The 17595-nt window shown below is 23.6% G+C and overlaps 3 protein-coding genes across 4 annotated transcripts; 2 read left to right on the top strand and 1 right to left on the bottom strand.

The window, feature by feature from the left end:
- The first annotated feature begins 1420 nt into the window (after nucleotides 1-1420).
- On the top strand, nucleotides 1421-10882 carry LOC127281273 (dolichyl-diphosphooligosaccharide--protein glycosyltransferase subunit STT3B). Of its 2 annotated transcripts, none has more exons than XM_051304900.1 (7): nucleotides 1421-1876; nucleotides 3516-4214; nucleotides 5182-5492; nucleotides 8595-9129; nucleotides 9220-9681; nucleotides 9777-9867; nucleotides 9989-10882. In XM_051304900.1, the coding sequence occupies exons 1-7, from the start codon at nucleotides 1632-1634 to the stop codon at nucleotides 10067-10069; spliced, it is 2424 nt and encodes an 807-aa protein (XP_051160857.1). In that variant the 5' UTR covers nucleotides 1421-1631; the 3' UTR covers nucleotides 10070-10882. The 2 variants fall into 2 exon arrangements, with proteins under 2 accessions (XP_051160857.1, XP_051160858.1); XM_051304901.1 differs by having other exon boundaries at nucleotides 9966-10882.
- On the bottom strand, nucleotides 10457-13571 carry LOC127281275 (isopentenyl-diphosphate Delta-isomerase 1). The gene is made up of 2 exons (XM_051304903.1): nucleotides 12987-13571; nucleotides 10457-11622 (listed from the first exon to the last, which is right to left on the bottom strand). The coding sequence occupies exons 1-2, from the start codon at nucleotides 13278-13280 to the stop codon at nucleotides 11161-11163; spliced, it is 756 nt and encodes a 251-aa protein (XP_051160860.1). The 5' UTR covers nucleotides 13281-13571; the 3' UTR covers nucleotides 10457-11160.
- Nucleotides 13572-13832: 261 nt separating this feature from the next.
- LOC127281274 (protein CLP1 homolog) lies at nucleotides 13833-16766 on the top strand. Its single transcript, XM_051304902.1, has 4 exons — nucleotides 13833-14000; nucleotides 15405-16121; nucleotides 16194-16516; nucleotides 16595-16766. The coding sequence occupies exons 1-4, from the start codon at nucleotides 13911-13913 to the stop codon at nucleotides 16707-16709; spliced, it is 1245 nt and encodes a 414-aa protein (XP_051160859.1). The 5' UTR covers nucleotides 13833-13910; the 3' UTR covers nucleotides 16710-16766.
- The last annotated feature ends 829 nt before the right edge of the window (nucleotides 16767-17595 follow it).

Genomic DNA, 17595 nt, shown 5'->3' with positions numbered 1-17595 from the left:
AATTTTCATTTTATTTATTTCATTTTAAAAAATGATTTAATTTCTTCTTTTTTTTATTTCATATCTATTCAAAATGTAAAGAAAAAATTTATGAATGTGAAATAAGAGAGAGAGAGTGATTTACGCTATAATCTCTCTTGCGTTAATCATTTTCAAAAAATAATAATAATAATATATAATAATATATTATATTATGTAAGTGTTATATTAAAATGAATTACATATTTTAAAATTATCGCGCGCTAATTATTCCTACCAATTAGGTGGTTTTAACTGAATAGGTTATGTTCATTTCCCCAACGTAACAGCTGTTTTCTAATTTAATAGGATAATAAAAAACTTAAAGGAGATTCGAAATTTATTTCCACTTTGTGTAAAATAGTGTTGTAATGATTAATTTTTTGTATATATATGCAATTTAAGAGTATGTGGGAACCTCCCACGTGACCTAGTATGGTAAAATGTGTTTTGGTAGTATACATTTCACTCTAAAATGAAAAAAGATTTTTGTCTAAAATTTTGAGGGATAATAGATTTGGGTTCAAGGAATCTCGCTGATCTCCAAAAAATATATAATTTTGTGTTAAATTATTAAAAAATGAAGTTTAAAAAGTGGCATTTTTAAACGAAAATAAAAAACAAAGATGGCGTCGCATACACAGACGTTGCTTGAGTGTGTCAGTGCTCCAGTAAACAGCGCCAATTCGAGCGAGTGGCCGCTGAATGAACTACGATATAATACATTATTTTACTATTTATTGCTTTATTTTTATTATTTTTTGCGTTATGTTATAGTAAATGTGAAGAACAGCGAGATTCCTTGCACCAAACGAAATCATTTTTCCAAAATTTTAAACCGAAATCATTTTTTATTTCAGAGAAAATTTCAAACCATGAAAAAACGTCCTTTGCCCACATACCCTTAAATATTTTCAAAGCTTGTGGTGTTTTTCATAAATAAGATTTATAATATGTGTAATATAAAATTTAAATATTAGCGCTTATTTTTGACGAAATCAACTTCAGCTCCAGTACATTTCTAATCTAGAGATATGTTTCGCCCTTCTATTAAGATTTTACATTCCCCATTCTTTTAATTAAAAGTTCGATTTTTTCGAGAGTTTTCGATATATTCATTCGACCTTTTTATGTCATGTATTTTTTTATTTTTAATATTTAATATTATATATTATATATAAATATAAATATAATATATATAATATAATTATATAATATCTATTGTAGACGCAGCCTTAAGCATGCGAGCCGACATGTTTTTTTACATTACAGGTTTTTTTTACGTATATTACATTTTTTACGTATATTACGTAAAAAAAGACCTTGAGTTACGTGTCACTGTACAACACCTGTTCTATATTTAAATAGGGAAAATCTAGTGAAATTTCTATAATTATTTTGGTACTATTGCATGATAATGAAACCGGCTTTGACGTGTCGTTTACAGTGCGGTCTAAATATCTAAATTTGCGACGTGTCGCATGGGAAACGGGTGTAGAAATTTATATATGGCTATAAAGTGAATCTCTAAAAAATACAATTCTTAAAGGAAAGGGGGGAATAGAATTTTTTTTTTCTGTTTAAAAGTTGAGTAAAAAGGGTGGAAAAAAAAAATGATGCCAAATAAAAGTAGTGCATCAAATCAAAAAAAAATTATGTTTCCTGATAAAAAATCATCTTCATCGTCATCAACATCATCGTCAACAAAGCAAATGAAATCAAGTTCAATTACAAATGCCGCTGGTTTAAGTTCACTTATTACATTTACTGTTTTGCTACTCGCATGGATTTCAGGATTTGCCTCACGTCTTTTTGCTGTTATTCGTTTTGAAAGTATCATTCATGAATTTGATCCATGGTATGTTGTATCACTATATTATATATATATATATTTATTGTCTTATAATAATAATTTTTAAAAAAAAAGAAATAGAAAAAATTATATAATAAAATTGGAAAAAATTTAAATTAGAGTCAATCCATTATATTTCCACTGAAGTCGTTGCTGACTAATTTTTAAAAATTATAATACTTTGCAGGAATGATTTTGAAGTTATTAGGATCACGAAATGAAAAGAATTTTATTAAAATTTTTATTATTTATTGCAAAATATGAATTTAAAGTATATGAGGTGGTGAAAACTGACAAATTTTTAGTCATTAGAAAATATGCAAAAAAAAAACATAGAATTTACCATAAAAAAAAAATTGTTGGAATTAACTAAGAATGAATAAATTTATCATTATCAATTGATATAATTATTTAAATATGTGAAATAATATATAAAATATGATTTTCAAGTTCACCTGTCAAATAACCTAAATTTGCAAATTTCATCTATTAAATGTGAGAAAGAGAAGTCAATTAAATTGAAAAAAAAAACCTTACCAAATATAAAGTACCTGTGACTAATTTTTAGTTTTTCTTAGCACTTTCTTCCTTTTTTTTTTTCTTCATAAATGTGAAATAAAAAGCAATAAAAATTGTCACTTTGCTTATTTTCACTATTTTCAAATGTAAATAACTTTCTTGGAGAAAAGTGAAAAATTACAAAACTTGGGCAATATCTAATTCATCACTGAATACACACACTGAAAAAAAAAAATTCGCTTTACTCCCGAAGATAATTTTTGAGATAATTAAGTTTAAACTTTTTACAATTTTTATCAGGTTAATACATGTGATTTTTATAAAATTGAAGTTGGTTAAAAATTATTAACCACTAAAACCTAACTTTGTCCTTAAAAAAATCACATGTATTAACCTGATAAAAATTGTAAAAAGTTTAAACTTAATTATCTCAAAAATTATCTTCGGGAGTAAAGCGAATTTTTTTTTTTCAGTGTGTGTATTCAGTGATGAATTAGATATTGCCCAAGTTTTGTAATTTTTCACTTTTCTCCAATAAAGTTATTTACATTTAAAAATAGTGAAAATAAGCAAAGTGACAATTTTTATTGCTTTTTATTTCACATTTATGAAGAAAGAAAAAAAAGAAGAAAGTGCTAAGAAAAACTAAAAATTAGTCACAGGTACTTTATATTTGGTAAGGTTTTTTTTTTTCAATTTAATTGACTTCTCTTTCTCACATTTAATAGATGAAATTTGCAAATTTAGGTTATTTGACAGGTGAACTTGAAAATCATATTTTATATATTATTTCACATATTTAAATAATTATATCAATTGATAATGATAAATTTATTCATTCTTAGTTAATTCCAACAATTTTTTTTTTTATGGTAAATTCTATGTTTTTTTTTTGGCATATTTTCTAATGACTAAAAATTTGTCAGTTTTCACCACCTCATATACTTTAAATTCATATTTTGCAATAAATAATTAAAATTTTAATAAAATTCTTTTCATTTCGTGATCCTAATAACATCAAAATCATTCCTGCAAAGTATTATAATTTTTAAAAATTAGTCAGCAACGACTTCAGTCGAAATATAATGGATTGACCCATTATAATTATTTTCTTTTTTTTTTTTAGGTTTAATTATCGTGCTACAGCTTATATGGTGCAGCATGGTTTCTACAATTTTCTCAATTGGTTTGATGAAAGAGCATGGTATCCATTGGGTAGAATTGTCGGTGGTACAGTTTATCCTGGTTTAATGATAACATCAGGCTCAATACATTATATTTTACATTCATTAAACATTCCAATTCATATACGTGATATTTGTGTATTTTTGGCACCAATATTTAGTGGTTTAACATCAATATCAACATATTTATTGACAAAAGAATTATGGAGTACTGGAGCTGGTTTATTTGCAGCATGTTTTATTGCAATTGTACCTGGTTATATATCAAGATCAGTTGCTGGTAGTTATGATAATGAAGGAATTGCAATATTTGCATTACAATTTACATATTATTTATGGGTTAAATCAGTGAAAACTGGTTCAATATTTTGGTCATCAATGACTGCATTATCATATTTTTATATGGTATCAGCATGGGGTGGTTATGTTTTTATTATTAATCTCATTCCACTTCATGTATTTGCATTATTAATAATGAATCGATTTAGTAATCGTTTATTTACAAGTTATACGGTATTTTTTATATTGGGATTATTATTGAGTATGCAAATTCCATTTGTTGGCTTTCAACCAATACGAACATCGGAACATATGCCTGCTGTTGGAGTATTTGGATTACTTATTTTTGTTGCAACTCTGAGGTTATTATTATTACTATTATATTATTATTATTCTTATTATTATATTATTATTACTACTATTATTAATTGACCGAATTCATTTCAGATCAAACAGGCTTGACTTGGTCGGAGCTGAAAATAATTTTCACCTTCAAAATGTTGTTTTTCAAATGAATTTTAGATTGATACGTATTTTTTTTATTTTGCTGAAAAAATTTTTTTCTTTAAATTATAAGGAGTTCAAATAGAGAACTTCGTTTTTTTTTTTTTTTTTTTTAAATGAAGAGAAAAAATCTTAAAAGTGTTGTAACTTTTTGAGTAATTATGATAATTCACTTTTTTCTTTTGTGTCTGAAAGAACTTTTATTCTTCTTTCGAAATCCATTGGAAAATTTAAAAAAAAAAGTATTTAAAAATAACAAAATGATGTTTTTCTTTTAAAAGATACAAAAAAAAAATGTTTTCTCTTGTGCCAGAATCGGGCACAAGTTAAATTCTTGTGGGCAATATTCCTCCCTATGAACACAATTCTCAAAAAAATTTTGACCAAAAAAAAAAAAGGTGGGGTTTTTGAGTAATTTCAGATTAAAGTTTTTTTTTTGTAAAATGGCCATAATTTTGTTATTTTTAAATATTTTTTAAATTTTCCAATGGATTTCGAAAGAGGAATAAAAGTCATTTCAGACACAAAAGGAAAAAGTGAATTATATTAATTACTCAAAAAGTTACAATACTTTTAAGATTTTTTCTCTTCATTTAAAAAAAAAAACGAAGTTCTCTATTTGAACTCCTTATAACTTAAAGAAAAAATTTTTTTCAGCAAAATAAAAAAATACGTGTCGTCTAAAATTCATTTGAAAAACAACATTTTGAAGGTGAAAATTATTTTCAGCTCTGACCATGTCAAGCCTGTCTGATTTGAAATGAATTCATTATATTATTATTATTATTCTTATTATTATTATATGAGCAAATTTTTTCCATTTAGATATCTTCGGACAATTTTCACAAAATCGGAAATGAAATATTTCGGAGGAATTGTCGTTGTAACGGCAGGTGTTTTGCTATTGGTTTTAATTGGTCTAACATATGCCGGAGTAGTTGCACCATGGAGTGGAAGATTTTATTCTCTTTGGGACACTGGTTATGCAAAAATTCACATTCCTATAATTGCCTCAGTTTCTGAACATCAACCGACAACTTGGTTTAGTTTCTTTTTTGATTTACATATACTTGTCACCACTTTTCCAGTTGGTCTTTGGTATTGCATAAAGCATATAAATGACGAACGTGTCTTTGGTATGTTAATTTTCTATATATATATATATATATATATTTTTAACCTAAGGTGTCCAGCGGTGAAGGAAGTCAGGAAACTTTTCAAATATTGTCTAAAAGTAAAAAAATTTTCTAAATTTTTAAAAAGAATTCTAAAAAAAATAAAAATAAATTTAAACTCTACACAAATTAATTTTATATTAATTTCAATACAGTTAAACTCTAAATATAAATTTATTTTTTAATAAATAATTTTATTCAATTTCACACTGTTAAACATTATACAAAAATTATTTTGTTGAAAAAAATTACACAATATTCTATTATAAATTTAGACTTTGATTTCTTTTTTTTTTTTTTACAAAATTATTAAATAAAATATATGCATCTTTTTTATTAATAAATTTTTAATTCAAAATTCTTCTGTAAATAAATTTTCAGGGTGTCTAACGGTCAGGGAAAAGTCAGGGAATTTCAGAAAATTTCATTGAAAGTCAGGGAAATTTCTGTAAATTTCTAAAAAAAAAATTAAAAATTTTTGTGAATTTAAAAATTTTTTAATCTAAAAAAACTTGAATGGTTTTTATTACCATTTGTTACTACCATTAAAAATTAATTTATTGTTAAATATGTCAGTAACCATATTTTTGTCCAAAGAAAGCAGAAATAAGATTATTAAAAAGTCAGGGAAAAATCAAAAAATGTCAGGGAGGAGTCAGGGAAAAGTCAGGGAATTTTTTTCTCAATCCTTGTTAGACACCCTGATTTTTTTTTCAATAATTTAAATGAAATTCTTTACAAATTCAATTATCTTAAAGTTATTTTCAATTAAATTATTTAAAAACAAAAAAAAAGTTAGGTATCTAAAATCATTTGCTAAATTAATTTCAATTCTGTAAAATTTTACAATAATCTTTTGGAATTAAATTATTTTTACAAAATTTTAACTGTAATAATTCCAAAATTTAATTTGAGTAAGTGGACCAATTACGGCGCTAAAAAAATAACTATTATTACTATTATATTTAATAGAAATGTTGCAAAATGATTTTGAAAAAAATTATTTTCATTTTTTTTTTATACAATTAGTAATAAAGATGCACATTTAAATAATTATTAATTTAATTATTTGAGATGAAATTTTTTTTTCGCTCCGCAATTGAAATATTTTACAGATTTCCATTTGGCTCCAATTATTATTATTATTTAAAAAAGTTTCAACTTAATTATTTTTAGAAAAAATTTTTTTTCTCTTTACTATTAAAACAAAAAATAATGTAAAAATTTAAAATTTGAATTATTTGCTTAAATCAGAATTAAAAAAAATTTTTAAATGGAACTTAAAAAAAAATTTTTTTTTGAAAATTTGTCGTAATTAATTAAAATTTTGAAAATTTATCTCAGTTCGATTTTGAAATATTCGAAATAAATTTTTTTTTTTGACAATATTCTTGTAAAATTATTCTTATTAAAGAATGAAAAAATAAATTAAATAATAAACAATAACATTAGATAGTTAAAGTAAAATATTTATTAACTAATTAAATTAAAAAAATCGACTTTTTCGACTTTTTTTGCGCCTTAAAATCGATTTAGTCGATTTATATTCCAAAAAAAGTAAAAAAAAAAAAAAAAAAAGTCGTTTTTTTTTATTTTAACAAAATTTAATTAGTTAATAAATATTTTACTTTAAATAATTAATGTTATTAGATATTAATTCTATTTTTATTAATTTCTTAATAAGAATAATTCTACAGGAATATTATCAAGAAAATTTATTTCAAATATTTTAGTATCGAAGACGTATATTTAAACAATTTTAATAAAATAGTACTTTCTTTTTAAAAAAATTCTGGCAATTCAATTTTAGAGTTTTTATTCAAAACTTTTTTTAAAAAATTTATAATTCAAATTTTTGAAATTAATTGAACTTGAAGTGATTTTTAATTGAAATTTTTGGTGATGAAGAATTTATTAGTAATTATAGACAAAAATTGAAAAGTTTTCAATTAAAAAATGCTTTCAGATAATTGAATTTTTTGAATATTATAAAAATCATTCAAAATAATTAAATTTCGAAAAAATTATAATTAAAATTATAAAAAATTTCAAAAAAATTTTAAATGGAAAATTTTAAAAATAAAAAATTTTTAATAAGTTTTAAATTGAAATTATTGATAATTTTATTTGTTTTTTAAATTATAAACAATTATTATTGAATTTCATAAAATTTTTAATTAAAAAATAATTTTAAGATTAATTGAATTTTGTAAAGAATATCGTTAAAATTATTTTTAAAAAATAATTAATTTAAAGAAAAATTTTAATTACAAAATTTGTTAAATAATTGAAATAAAAAAGATCTAAACAGGGTATCTACTAGTCCTGGAAATGTCCTGGAATTTGAAAAAATGTCCTAGAATGTCCTTGAAAGTTCTGGAATTTTAATTTTTGTCCTTGGAATTTTTTATATTTTGCTTTTAAATTTTCAAAAATTTCTAATTTTTGTCAATTAAGTTAAAAAAAAAAAAATTCATTAAATAAGTAAAATGAAAATTTACTTAAGTAATTAATTAATTTTTTAATAATTTCTGAAAACAATAGTTAAACTAAAAATTTTTTTATTCCTTAAAGTCATCCAATTTAATGTCCTGGAAAAATAAGAAATTTGTCCTGGAAAAGTCCTGGAATTTTAATTCACATTTTTAGTAGACACCCTGACTAAAGAATAATTAAATAATAATTAATATTAATTATTAAAAATAATTAATTTAGAGAAAAATTTTTGTTATTTCCCCTAAATTCGATTTGAGGTTTAAAAATACTAAAAAAAAAAATTAAATGTATTCTTTAAAATATATTGAGAAAAAAAAAGGAAAATAATCTAATCATTTTAATGTAGTTTTGTTATTAAAATTTATTAAAATTCTATCTGGAAAAAAAATTTTAACTTAAAATTTTATTTGGAAAAAAGTGAAAGAGAACTTGTGTTAAATTTTTTTTAATTGATTTTGTCATACGAATTTTTCTTCCTACTTCTTACTGGACACCGTAATAAAATAAAAATACTGAATTACATATAAAAAAAAATGTATAATTTTGCCTTTTTTTTTCAAATTACAGTTGTTCTTTATGCAATAAGCGCTGTTTATTTTGCCGGTGTAATGGTACGTTTAATGTTGACATTAACACCAGTTGTTTGTATGTTGGCCGGCGTTGCATTTAGTGGTGTATTAGATCTATTTCTCAAGGAGGAAAATAAAGATGGCGATGAAAAAGAAGGAAGTGAAATTGAAAGCGAAGAGGAAAGAGAAAAAAGTCCTGGACGTTCACTTTATGATAAAGCTGGTAAATTACGTAGAATGAAACATGAGAGACCAAAAGGTAGTGGCGATGGACTTGGTGCTAATTTACGAAATGGTGTTGTAATTTTAATTCTTGTTTTATTAATGATGTTCACAATTCATTGTACATGGATCACCAGTAATGCATATTCAAGTCCATCAATTGTTCTCTCATCATATAGTAACGATGGAAGTAGAGCAATTTTAGATGATTTTAGAGAAGCATATTTTTGGCTTGCACAAAATACACCGAGCGATGCAAGAGTTATGAGCTGGTGGGATTATGGTTATCAAATTGCCGGCATGGCAAATAGGTAAAAAAAAAAAAAAAAAAAAAAAAAAAAATTTTTTTAATTTAATTTACAAAATTTGAAAAAATAATAAAAATTTTAATTTTGTTTTAGAACAACATTGGTGGACAATAATACGTGGAATAATTCACATATTGCACTTGTTGGAAAAGCAATGAGTTCAAATGAAAGTGCAGCTTATGAAATAATGACATCGCTTGATGTGGATTATGTACTTGTTATTTTTGGTGGAATGATTGGCTATTCGGGTGATGATATTAATAAATTTTTATGGATGGTGAGAATTGCTGAAGGTGAACATCCACAGGATATTCGTGAAAGTGATTATTTCACTGAACGAGGAGAATTTCGAATTGATTCAGAGGGATCGCCAACATTATTAAATTCACTTATGTATAAACTTAGTTATTATCGATTTGGTGAGGTGAAAATTGATTATAGATCACCATCGGGCTATGATCGTACACGTAACGCTGAAATTGGAAATAAAAATTTTCAACTTACTTATCTTGAAGAGGCATACACAACGGAACATTGGCTTGTTAGAGTTTATAGGTAATTTTTTTCAAAAAAAAAATTTATGATGAGAATAAAGATTTAATGAATTATATAATTTTAAATAACATTTTTTTTTTTTTCTTCTGTTCTAGGGTTAAAAAACCAAATGAATTCAATCGACCTCGTATTCCACTCGCAGAACGAACTGTAACACGACCAACATCATCGTATATAAGTAAAAAGGTTTGTATCATGTAGAGAAAAAAAAAAAATTAAATTTTCTCTCGTATCGTTTTTCACTTTTTTTCTCATTAATAAGTAAACGAAAATGTTGTTTAAAGTTATGGGGACGTTAATGTTTCAGACTTCAAGGCGAAAAAAGGGTTTCATTAAAAATCGACCAACCATTGTGAAAGGACAAAAACCCCAAAAGAAATCAACGTAACACTTCTTTAAAAAGTAAATAATTCAATTTTTTTTACAAAAAAGAAAAAACAATCACAGGAATTAATTTTTTAAAATATTAAAAAAAAAAAAAATCATGTTTCATTTTATTCATTGTGATTGCTTCCAAGACTGCAAAAAGACTTGTAATTTGAAAAAATGAGTCTAAAGAAAAAAAAAACTAATTATAGCATTAAGAAAAGACATTATTAATTTATAAGTTCTTTTCTCATTCAGAAATTTGTGCAAAAATGACAAATTTCTATTTCTTTCATCTAAAGTTGTGAGTGTTTTTTTTTTTAATTTGTGATTTATAAAATGCAGTAATAGCAAAAAAGTAATGAAATTGAATGCATCGAAAATGTATAAAGAATAGATATAAAGAGAGTGGAAATTAAAAAAAAAAAAAAAAAAAAAATTGTACATTTTTCTATATCACTTTTTGAAATATACTTCCGATATTTTTTATACCATATTAGGCAATATTTTTGCTCTAGCACTATAAATTATCGGTGTGTAATTTTTCGAATTTTATAAAAATTAAGATAGAAAATTGTTCAATTTTTTTTTTTTTTTTTTTAAATTCAAATTTACAATTGTGTCTCCTAATGTCCAGTCTTAAAGGCAGTAAATATTGTAAGTAGGCAAAAAAAAAAAGGAAGCAATTTAGAAAAGCTAAATTGAAAAATTTTAAATGCTTTTCAATATGCGTGAGTGTGTTCTTTAATGTATCACACAACTTGTATTTGTTACGAGATAAACATTAAGAATAAAACATTCTTGTTGTTGGAAATAAAAAAAAAAAAAAATAGAATTCTTTTTTAATCCTTCATTCATTTTTTTCACAGAAAAAAAGTACAATTTTCTTTATTTATTTATTTATTTTTTTTATTTAAATACATTATTTTTCCCATTTTAAAAATATATTTTATTTTGTGAAAAAATTTACAGAAAAAAATTACAAGTTATAAATCTTTAGAAAAATTTTCAAAAATAAACCCCATAAAATATTATATTCATTTTTATAATTATAAAAATTGTCTTGTCCTCTTTTTTTTAGAATTGAAAAGAAAAAAAAAAATCAATTATATTCTATAAATAACGATGTATTGTTTCATGATTAGAATATTTTTGTAAATTATTTAAATTATCCCACCAAAGTTTAAGTTGATTTTCGTAAATAAGTTTAAACCATGGTGTTAATGGATCTTTTGTTGTTTTTATAAAATTATCAATTTCCTCCCTTGATATCCAACGAATTTCACTTATTTCATCTGGATTTGGATCAATTGTTATTTTATCTTTTTGAGCAAATAAAATATAATCAATTTCATGTTCACCCCAAATTGATTCGCCAAGTGCTTGATAATGAATTCTTGTTAAATAATAAAAATCATTTATTAATATTTCATTCATTGGTATTCCTAATTCATAATTTAATCTTCGTTGTGCCGCTCTACGAATTCCAATTGCATCTTGTTCATCAGATTCACCTGCTATTTCAGCTAAAGGATGACTACAGCACGTGTTGGTGAAATAACCAGGAAATGTTATCTATATTTAAAAATAAAATTAGTTGTTTTTTTTTAAAAAAAATTGTATGCTTTATTCAAATTTGAATCTATTTTTTTTGTATTTTCAAAGTTGAATTTCACATTTTATTATAATGCAAATTTTTTTCAAAACTTTACTATACATCTATTTTTAAATTTTTTTTCAATATTATTATTATTATTATTATTATTATTATAAACATTGGAGCAAAAAAAGTTGATATCTTCGAAAAATTAAAAATCATGCACTTTGGTAATAATAATAATAATAATAATAATAATTTTAAGTAAGAAAAAAATTTACATAGATATGTAAATAAAATTTTACTTTATAATATGCAAAAGATATAAATAACAAATTTGCAATTAATATTTTATGAAAATTAATATTTTATGAAAAATTAAAATTTTCATTAACTTTCAAGGTTTTTTTTTTTTTTTTTTTAAATACAAAAAATATTAAATACATTTTTTAAATGGATTTTTCAAATTTTTTCACAATAAAAATTAAACGCAATAAAATCAACCATTTTGTTCTTTATATTAAATTTTTTTTTTTTTATTCTTAATTATAAAAAATATAATTTTTAACTAAGATTCGAATTTATCGCTTTTGATTCAATATTTTTTGATTAAATATAAAAAGAATTTAAAATTTTATTAATTTAAAATATTTTCCATATAAAAATTTATGACAAATAATTTTTTTATATTTTTCAAAATTTATTATCGCGTAAAAAAAAAAAATAATTTGTAAATTTAAGGTTAGTTCGTTATTATTATTATTATTATTATTTATAGTTTTATTAATTTAAAATATTTTCCATATAAAAATTTATGACAAATAATTTTTTTATATTTTTCAAAATTTATTATCGCGTAAAAAAAAAATAATTTGTAAATTTAAGGTTAGTTCGTTATTATTATTATTATTATTATTTATAGTTTTATTAATTTAAAATATTTTCCATATAAAAATTTATGACAAATAATTTTTTTATATTTTTCAAAATTTATTATCGCGTAAAAAAAAATAATTTGTAAATTTAAGGTTAGTTCGTTATTATTATTATTATTATTATTATTTATAGTTTTATTAATTTAAAATATTTTCCATATAAAAATTTATGACAAATAATTTTTTTATATTTTTCAAAATTTATTATCGCGTAAAAAATAAAAATAATTTGTAAATTTAAGGTTAGTTCGTTATTATTATTATTATTATTATTATTTATAGTGAGAGATGATTCTTGATTTTTATATATAATTAAAAAAAAAAAATATTTATTATTAACAACGAAAAATAAAAAATATTTTTAAAAATTAAATTTATTAATTTATTGAAATAAATATTTCTCTTACCTTTGTCGATGATCTTTTTTGCAATAAAAGATCTCCATTTGAATTAAAAAGAAAAACACTGAATGCTCTATGTAGTGGAACACCACCTTCTTTACTTATTAAATGACAATATTTTTTTGTTGCCTCACCAATTGGTTTGTCAAATTCATCAATAAGAATACAACGTTCTTCTAATGCTGCTTTTTGTAATGGTGCAACTTTTATATTAGAATGCATATTTTTCGTTAATGTATATTCTTCTTGTATTCCCGAACAAATTCTCTTTCCCGTATTTAATATTGTTCTTAAAGCCATTTTTTTAATAAACAAAAAAAAAAGAATTTAAACACAAAATTCTGTCAGCAAAAAAAAAAAAGTTAGTAAAATTTATATTAACAACTCATAATTTTCTTGTACTTTCAATCAGGAATGAACAGTTAAGAATGACTATGTATCGCTTTCGAACATGTAAAAGTTGATAATAAATATATGAAATATTAACATAAAAATTTAAACGACGTCACGACCTATAAATTATTCACATTATTCCATTTTTCTTTTTTCTAATGTAAATTTCTCTAAAAGTCAAATTTACAGATCTTATATACATAAGGTTGAGTTCACAGTGAATAGTTTCCGAGCCTAAGGGTACATTCATACCATTTCATCAGGGTTGGGAAGTTAATCGTAATTTTCAATTTTAGTAAAAGTTTTTTTTTCTAATAATATTTTTATTATATCTATATACGATATTATGTACAAAATTATTTTTAAAAAAACTCTTTTAATGTTTTTTTTTCTATACTATTTTGTACTTTCTATTGTATTTTTTTTTTATTTTTTAATATACCACCGTTCCAACCCAAGTATGCAACATAACCTATCACTTTTCTCAATGATAAACAATATAATAAAATAATTCATGTATATAGAAATAAATAAAAAATGGAAAATTTAAAAAAAGAATATAAATTAGAACCTGAATCTGAATTACGTTTTGAAATCGAATCAAGAAATAAAAAAGTGACTTTAGAGGTATTAACAAATTTTATATTTATGTATTAATATTTATGTTTTTTTACATATATGAACGCTTACACCGCGAGTCGTTGAAAAACATACTCGCATGAAAATAGAGGTAACTCAGAAAAAAATAAACGTAGAGACTTTTTTTTATAGCGTTGGAAAGCTTATTAAATTTCGAAAAAAGTAATGCTCATTAGAAAGAGATTTCTTTAATAGATTTCAATATAACATGTTACAAAGTTAAAAAAATAATTGTCATTTTTTCCTCATTTTCTACCTCGACTTTAACCTCTTGCATAAACCAGTAAAATCTTCGGAAAAAATAGTCCCTTAACATAATTATTCCTTGGAATCTAAGCTTTCCTTTGATTTCAAGAACAAATAAAAAATGTTAAACGGTTTTCGTGTAATTGAAAAAAAAGTGCGAGCTTGCACGGAAAAAAAATTCGACTGTCTATCCCTCGATTTTCTCGTCTCGCTGACTCTTTTGTTCGTGCGCCAGGACCGAAACTAAAGCTTTCGATCGGGCTCTTTCCCGGGCACCATTAATTTCATTATTTATCTATACAATAAAATTTTTTGGTTATGTTAAGATAACATTATGTAATATTTAAAAATAACTTTATATATTAGATTATTGACGGTAAAAATAATTAATATGAAAAAGTAAAATTAATTTCCAATAAAATTGTACAATTAAAATTTTTTAATTGTGAAATATATAATTTTTATTACATTTATTTAATATTTATAACTGTATAATTAACTTATTACATAATTATAGTGTCTTTTGTGTTATGCAAATAATTTATGTTTATAAAAAGGCATAAATAATGAAATTAATGGTGCCCGGGAAAGTGACCGATTGAAAGTTTTAGTTTCGGCCCTGGCGCACGAACGAAAGAGCCAACGAGACGAGAAAATCGAGCGATAGACAGTCGAATTTTTTTTTCGTGCAAGCTCGCACTTTTTTTTCAATTACAGGAAAACTGTTTAACATTTTTTATTTGTTCTTGGAATGAAAGGAAAGCTTAGATTTCAAGGAATAATTATGTTAAGGGACTATTTTTTCTGAAGATTTTACTGGTTTATGCAAGAGGTTAGAGTCAAGATAGAAAATGAGGAAAAAATGACAATTATTTTTTTTTAACTTTGTAACATGTTATATTGAAATCTATTTAAGCAATCTCTTTCTAATAGGCATCACTTTTTTCGAAATTTAATAATCTTTCCAACGCTATAAAAAAAAATGTCTCTACGTTTATTTTTTTCTGAGTTACCTCTATTTTCATGCGAATATATTTTTCAATGACTCGCGGTGTAAGCGTTCGTACAATTCTATTTTAAAAATTATTCTGTTTATTAACATTATTTAATTTCTGTTTTTTTTTTCTTTTTCTTTTTCTCTATCAGTTAAAATCAGGTGCAGCTGAATTATTTGGCACTGAATTGATAGTAAATAAAAAATATGAATTTTCTGCAACAAATATTGCTGTTATAACATGGCAAGGTTGCATAATTGAATTAGAAGGAGATCCAGATATTGTTTATATAACAAAAGAAAGTCCAATGTTAATTTATTTAAATTGTCATACAATTTTAGAACAATTACGTGAATTAGCGGAGGAAAAAAATGAAAAAGGTCCTGTAACAATGATTGTTGGTCCTTGTGATGTGGGAAAATCGACATTAAGTAAAATACTTGTCAATTATTCATTGAGATTAAATAGAAATCCAATTTATGTTAATTTAGATGTAGGTCAAACAGAATTTGGCCTACCAGGAACATTAGGCGTTGTAATGCCAAAAAAAAATTCATCAACTATTGAAACAAATTTTAATAATGAAGCACCAATTATTTTTCACTTTGGTTACAGTTCACCATTATGTAATCAAAGTTTTTATAAATTATTAACAACAAGAGTAGCTGAAGTTTGTGATGAGCGTGTAAAATTAAATTCGGCGGAAAAATATTCGGGAATTATTATTAATACTTGTGGTTGGACAAAGGGAGATGGTTATAGATATTTAATTCATGCTGCCTATGCTTTTGAAGTTGATGCAATAATTGTAATGGATCAACAACAACTTTATAATGATTTAATTCGTGATATGCCAAAATTTGTCAAGGTAGTATTAAAATTTTTTTTTTTTTTTTTTGAACCTATTCTTTGAATTTTATAATTTTTTTTTTTCTTACAGGTGGTTCTTTTGCCAAAAAGTAGCGGCGTAGTTAAAAGAAATGAAACACAAAGAGCCGAAAGTAGAAATAATTTAATTTACAATTATTTCTACGGTATTCCAAAATTAATTTCTTTTAAAATAGATTTAAAATTTGAAAATATTTCCATTTTTAGAATTAATATTTCATCGGGTTTTTCGTCAGTTGCAAAAAAATTACCAGACACAACATTAATGCCAATTAAACCAATTCCAAGTATGAAAAATTGTTTACTTTCTGTTTCTCTAGGAAAATTAAATCAAAATGATATTGTTCAATCGAATATTGCCGGATTTTTACACGTGTGAGTAAAAAAAAAAGATAATTATATTACTAATATAAAAAAGAAGAGTATAAATATAATTTTTTTTTTATATTTTAGGCAAGAAGTAAATATGCAAGAAAAAATAATTACAGTATTAAGTCCACAGGCGCAATTAAAGAAAGACTTAATTTTATTACTCTCAGAAGTTAGATATTGGAATGATAATGATTAGAATTTATTTATGTATATGTATATAATTTTTATATAAAAGCTGTTTTTTAAAAATTCATTTTGTTTCTTTTTTGATTTATAATCATCGAACTTGTAAAATGCAAAAGTCTTTATCCCAGCTATATGTCTCCCCCCTCTTAACTTCTACATTTTTGTATATGAAGAACTGCAATTTAGTACACATACGTATTTTTACGTGTAGATTACAGGAAAAATATAGCGAGACCGATTGGATTTGATGGCTACGAGCTAGAAAGGAAAGAAAACGGTTTTTTTTCGCAAAAAATTGCAAAAAATTGCCCTGTATCCATTTTGAATTTTGAAATTTTGTAATTCTGACATCAAATTCGGAATCAGCGACCCCAAAACCCCCCGAGTAACGAGTTTCAAGCGAATATGGTCAAATTTCTTTTTGGTCGCCATATTGGATCCGCCATTTTGAATTTTGTAAATCTGACATCAAATTCGAAAGCAGCGACCCCAAAAATCCCCGAGTAACAAATTTTAGGCCAATTCCGTCTTATTATTGGGCTCAAAATTTATGTTCGTATGTATACACGTCATCGACACCCAAGGGGTTAAATTCCGCTTTTGCTATAATTTCTATTTCTTTTTTCCTATTTCGAATTTTTATTAATACCTATAACTTATTTTTTTGTTAAGTTATTATTATCATTCTATTTCTAATGATATATAACCTTAAAATTTTTTCTCTAAAGAAAGAGACCTAATGAGCAAAAACAATTTATAGGTTATGTTTATAAACCAATAATATGTTGCTTACAATAAGACTTCGCAAAGAAAATAATTTTTATGAAAAAAGGACAAAAATATTTATTTCTTCTACTTATTTTAATATAAAAAAAATCCATTTATCTTACTGTTAA

The sequence above is a fragment of the Leptopilina boulardi genome, unplaced genomic scaffold, assembly GCF_019393585.1.
Source record: "Leptopilina boulardi isolate dan_hultmark-lab unplaced genomic scaffold, ZJU_Lbou_2.1 LbouV2_266, whole genome shotgun sequence".
Taxonomy (NCBI): domain Eukaryota; kingdom Metazoa; phylum Arthropoda; class Insecta; order Hymenoptera; family Figitidae; genus Leptopilina; species Leptopilina boulardi.
This window is presented reverse-complemented; position numbering and strand designations above follow the sequence as displayed.

Bases quoted from the DNA above. Each gene is read 5' to 3' on its own strand.
- LOC127281273 (XM_051304900.1), top strand. From the start codon at position 1,632: ATGATGCCAAATAAAAGTAGTGCATCAAATCAAAAAAAAATTATGTTT. The intron at 1,877-3,515 runs GTATGTTGTATC...TTTTTTTTTTAG, and splicing joins ATTCATGAATTTGATCCATG to GTTTAATTATCGTGCTACAG. The intron at 9,682-9,776 runs GTAATTTTTTTC...CTTCTGTTCTAG, and splicing joins TGGCTTGTTAGAGTTTATAG to GGTTAAAAAACCAAATGAAT.
- LOC127281275 (XM_051304903.1), bottom strand. From the start codon at position 13,280: ATGGCTTTAAGAACAATATTAAATACGGGAAAGAGAATTTGTTCGGGA. The intron at 11,623-12,986 runs GTAAGAGAAATA...TTTTAAATATAG, and splicing joins AAAAAAGATCATCGACAAAG to ATAACATTTCCTGGTTATTT.
- LOC127281274 (XM_051304902.1), top strand. From the start codon at position 13,911: ATGGAAAATTTAAAAAAAGAATATAAATTAGAACCTGAATCTGAATTA. The intron at 14,001-15,404 runs GTATTAACAAAT...TTTCTCTATCAG, and splicing joins ATAAAAAAGTGACTTTAGAG to TTAAAATCAGGTGCAGCTGA. The intron at 16,517-16,594 runs GTGAGTAAAAAA...TTTATATTTTAG, and splicing joins ATTGCCGGATTTTTACACGT to GCAAGAAGTAAATATGCAAG.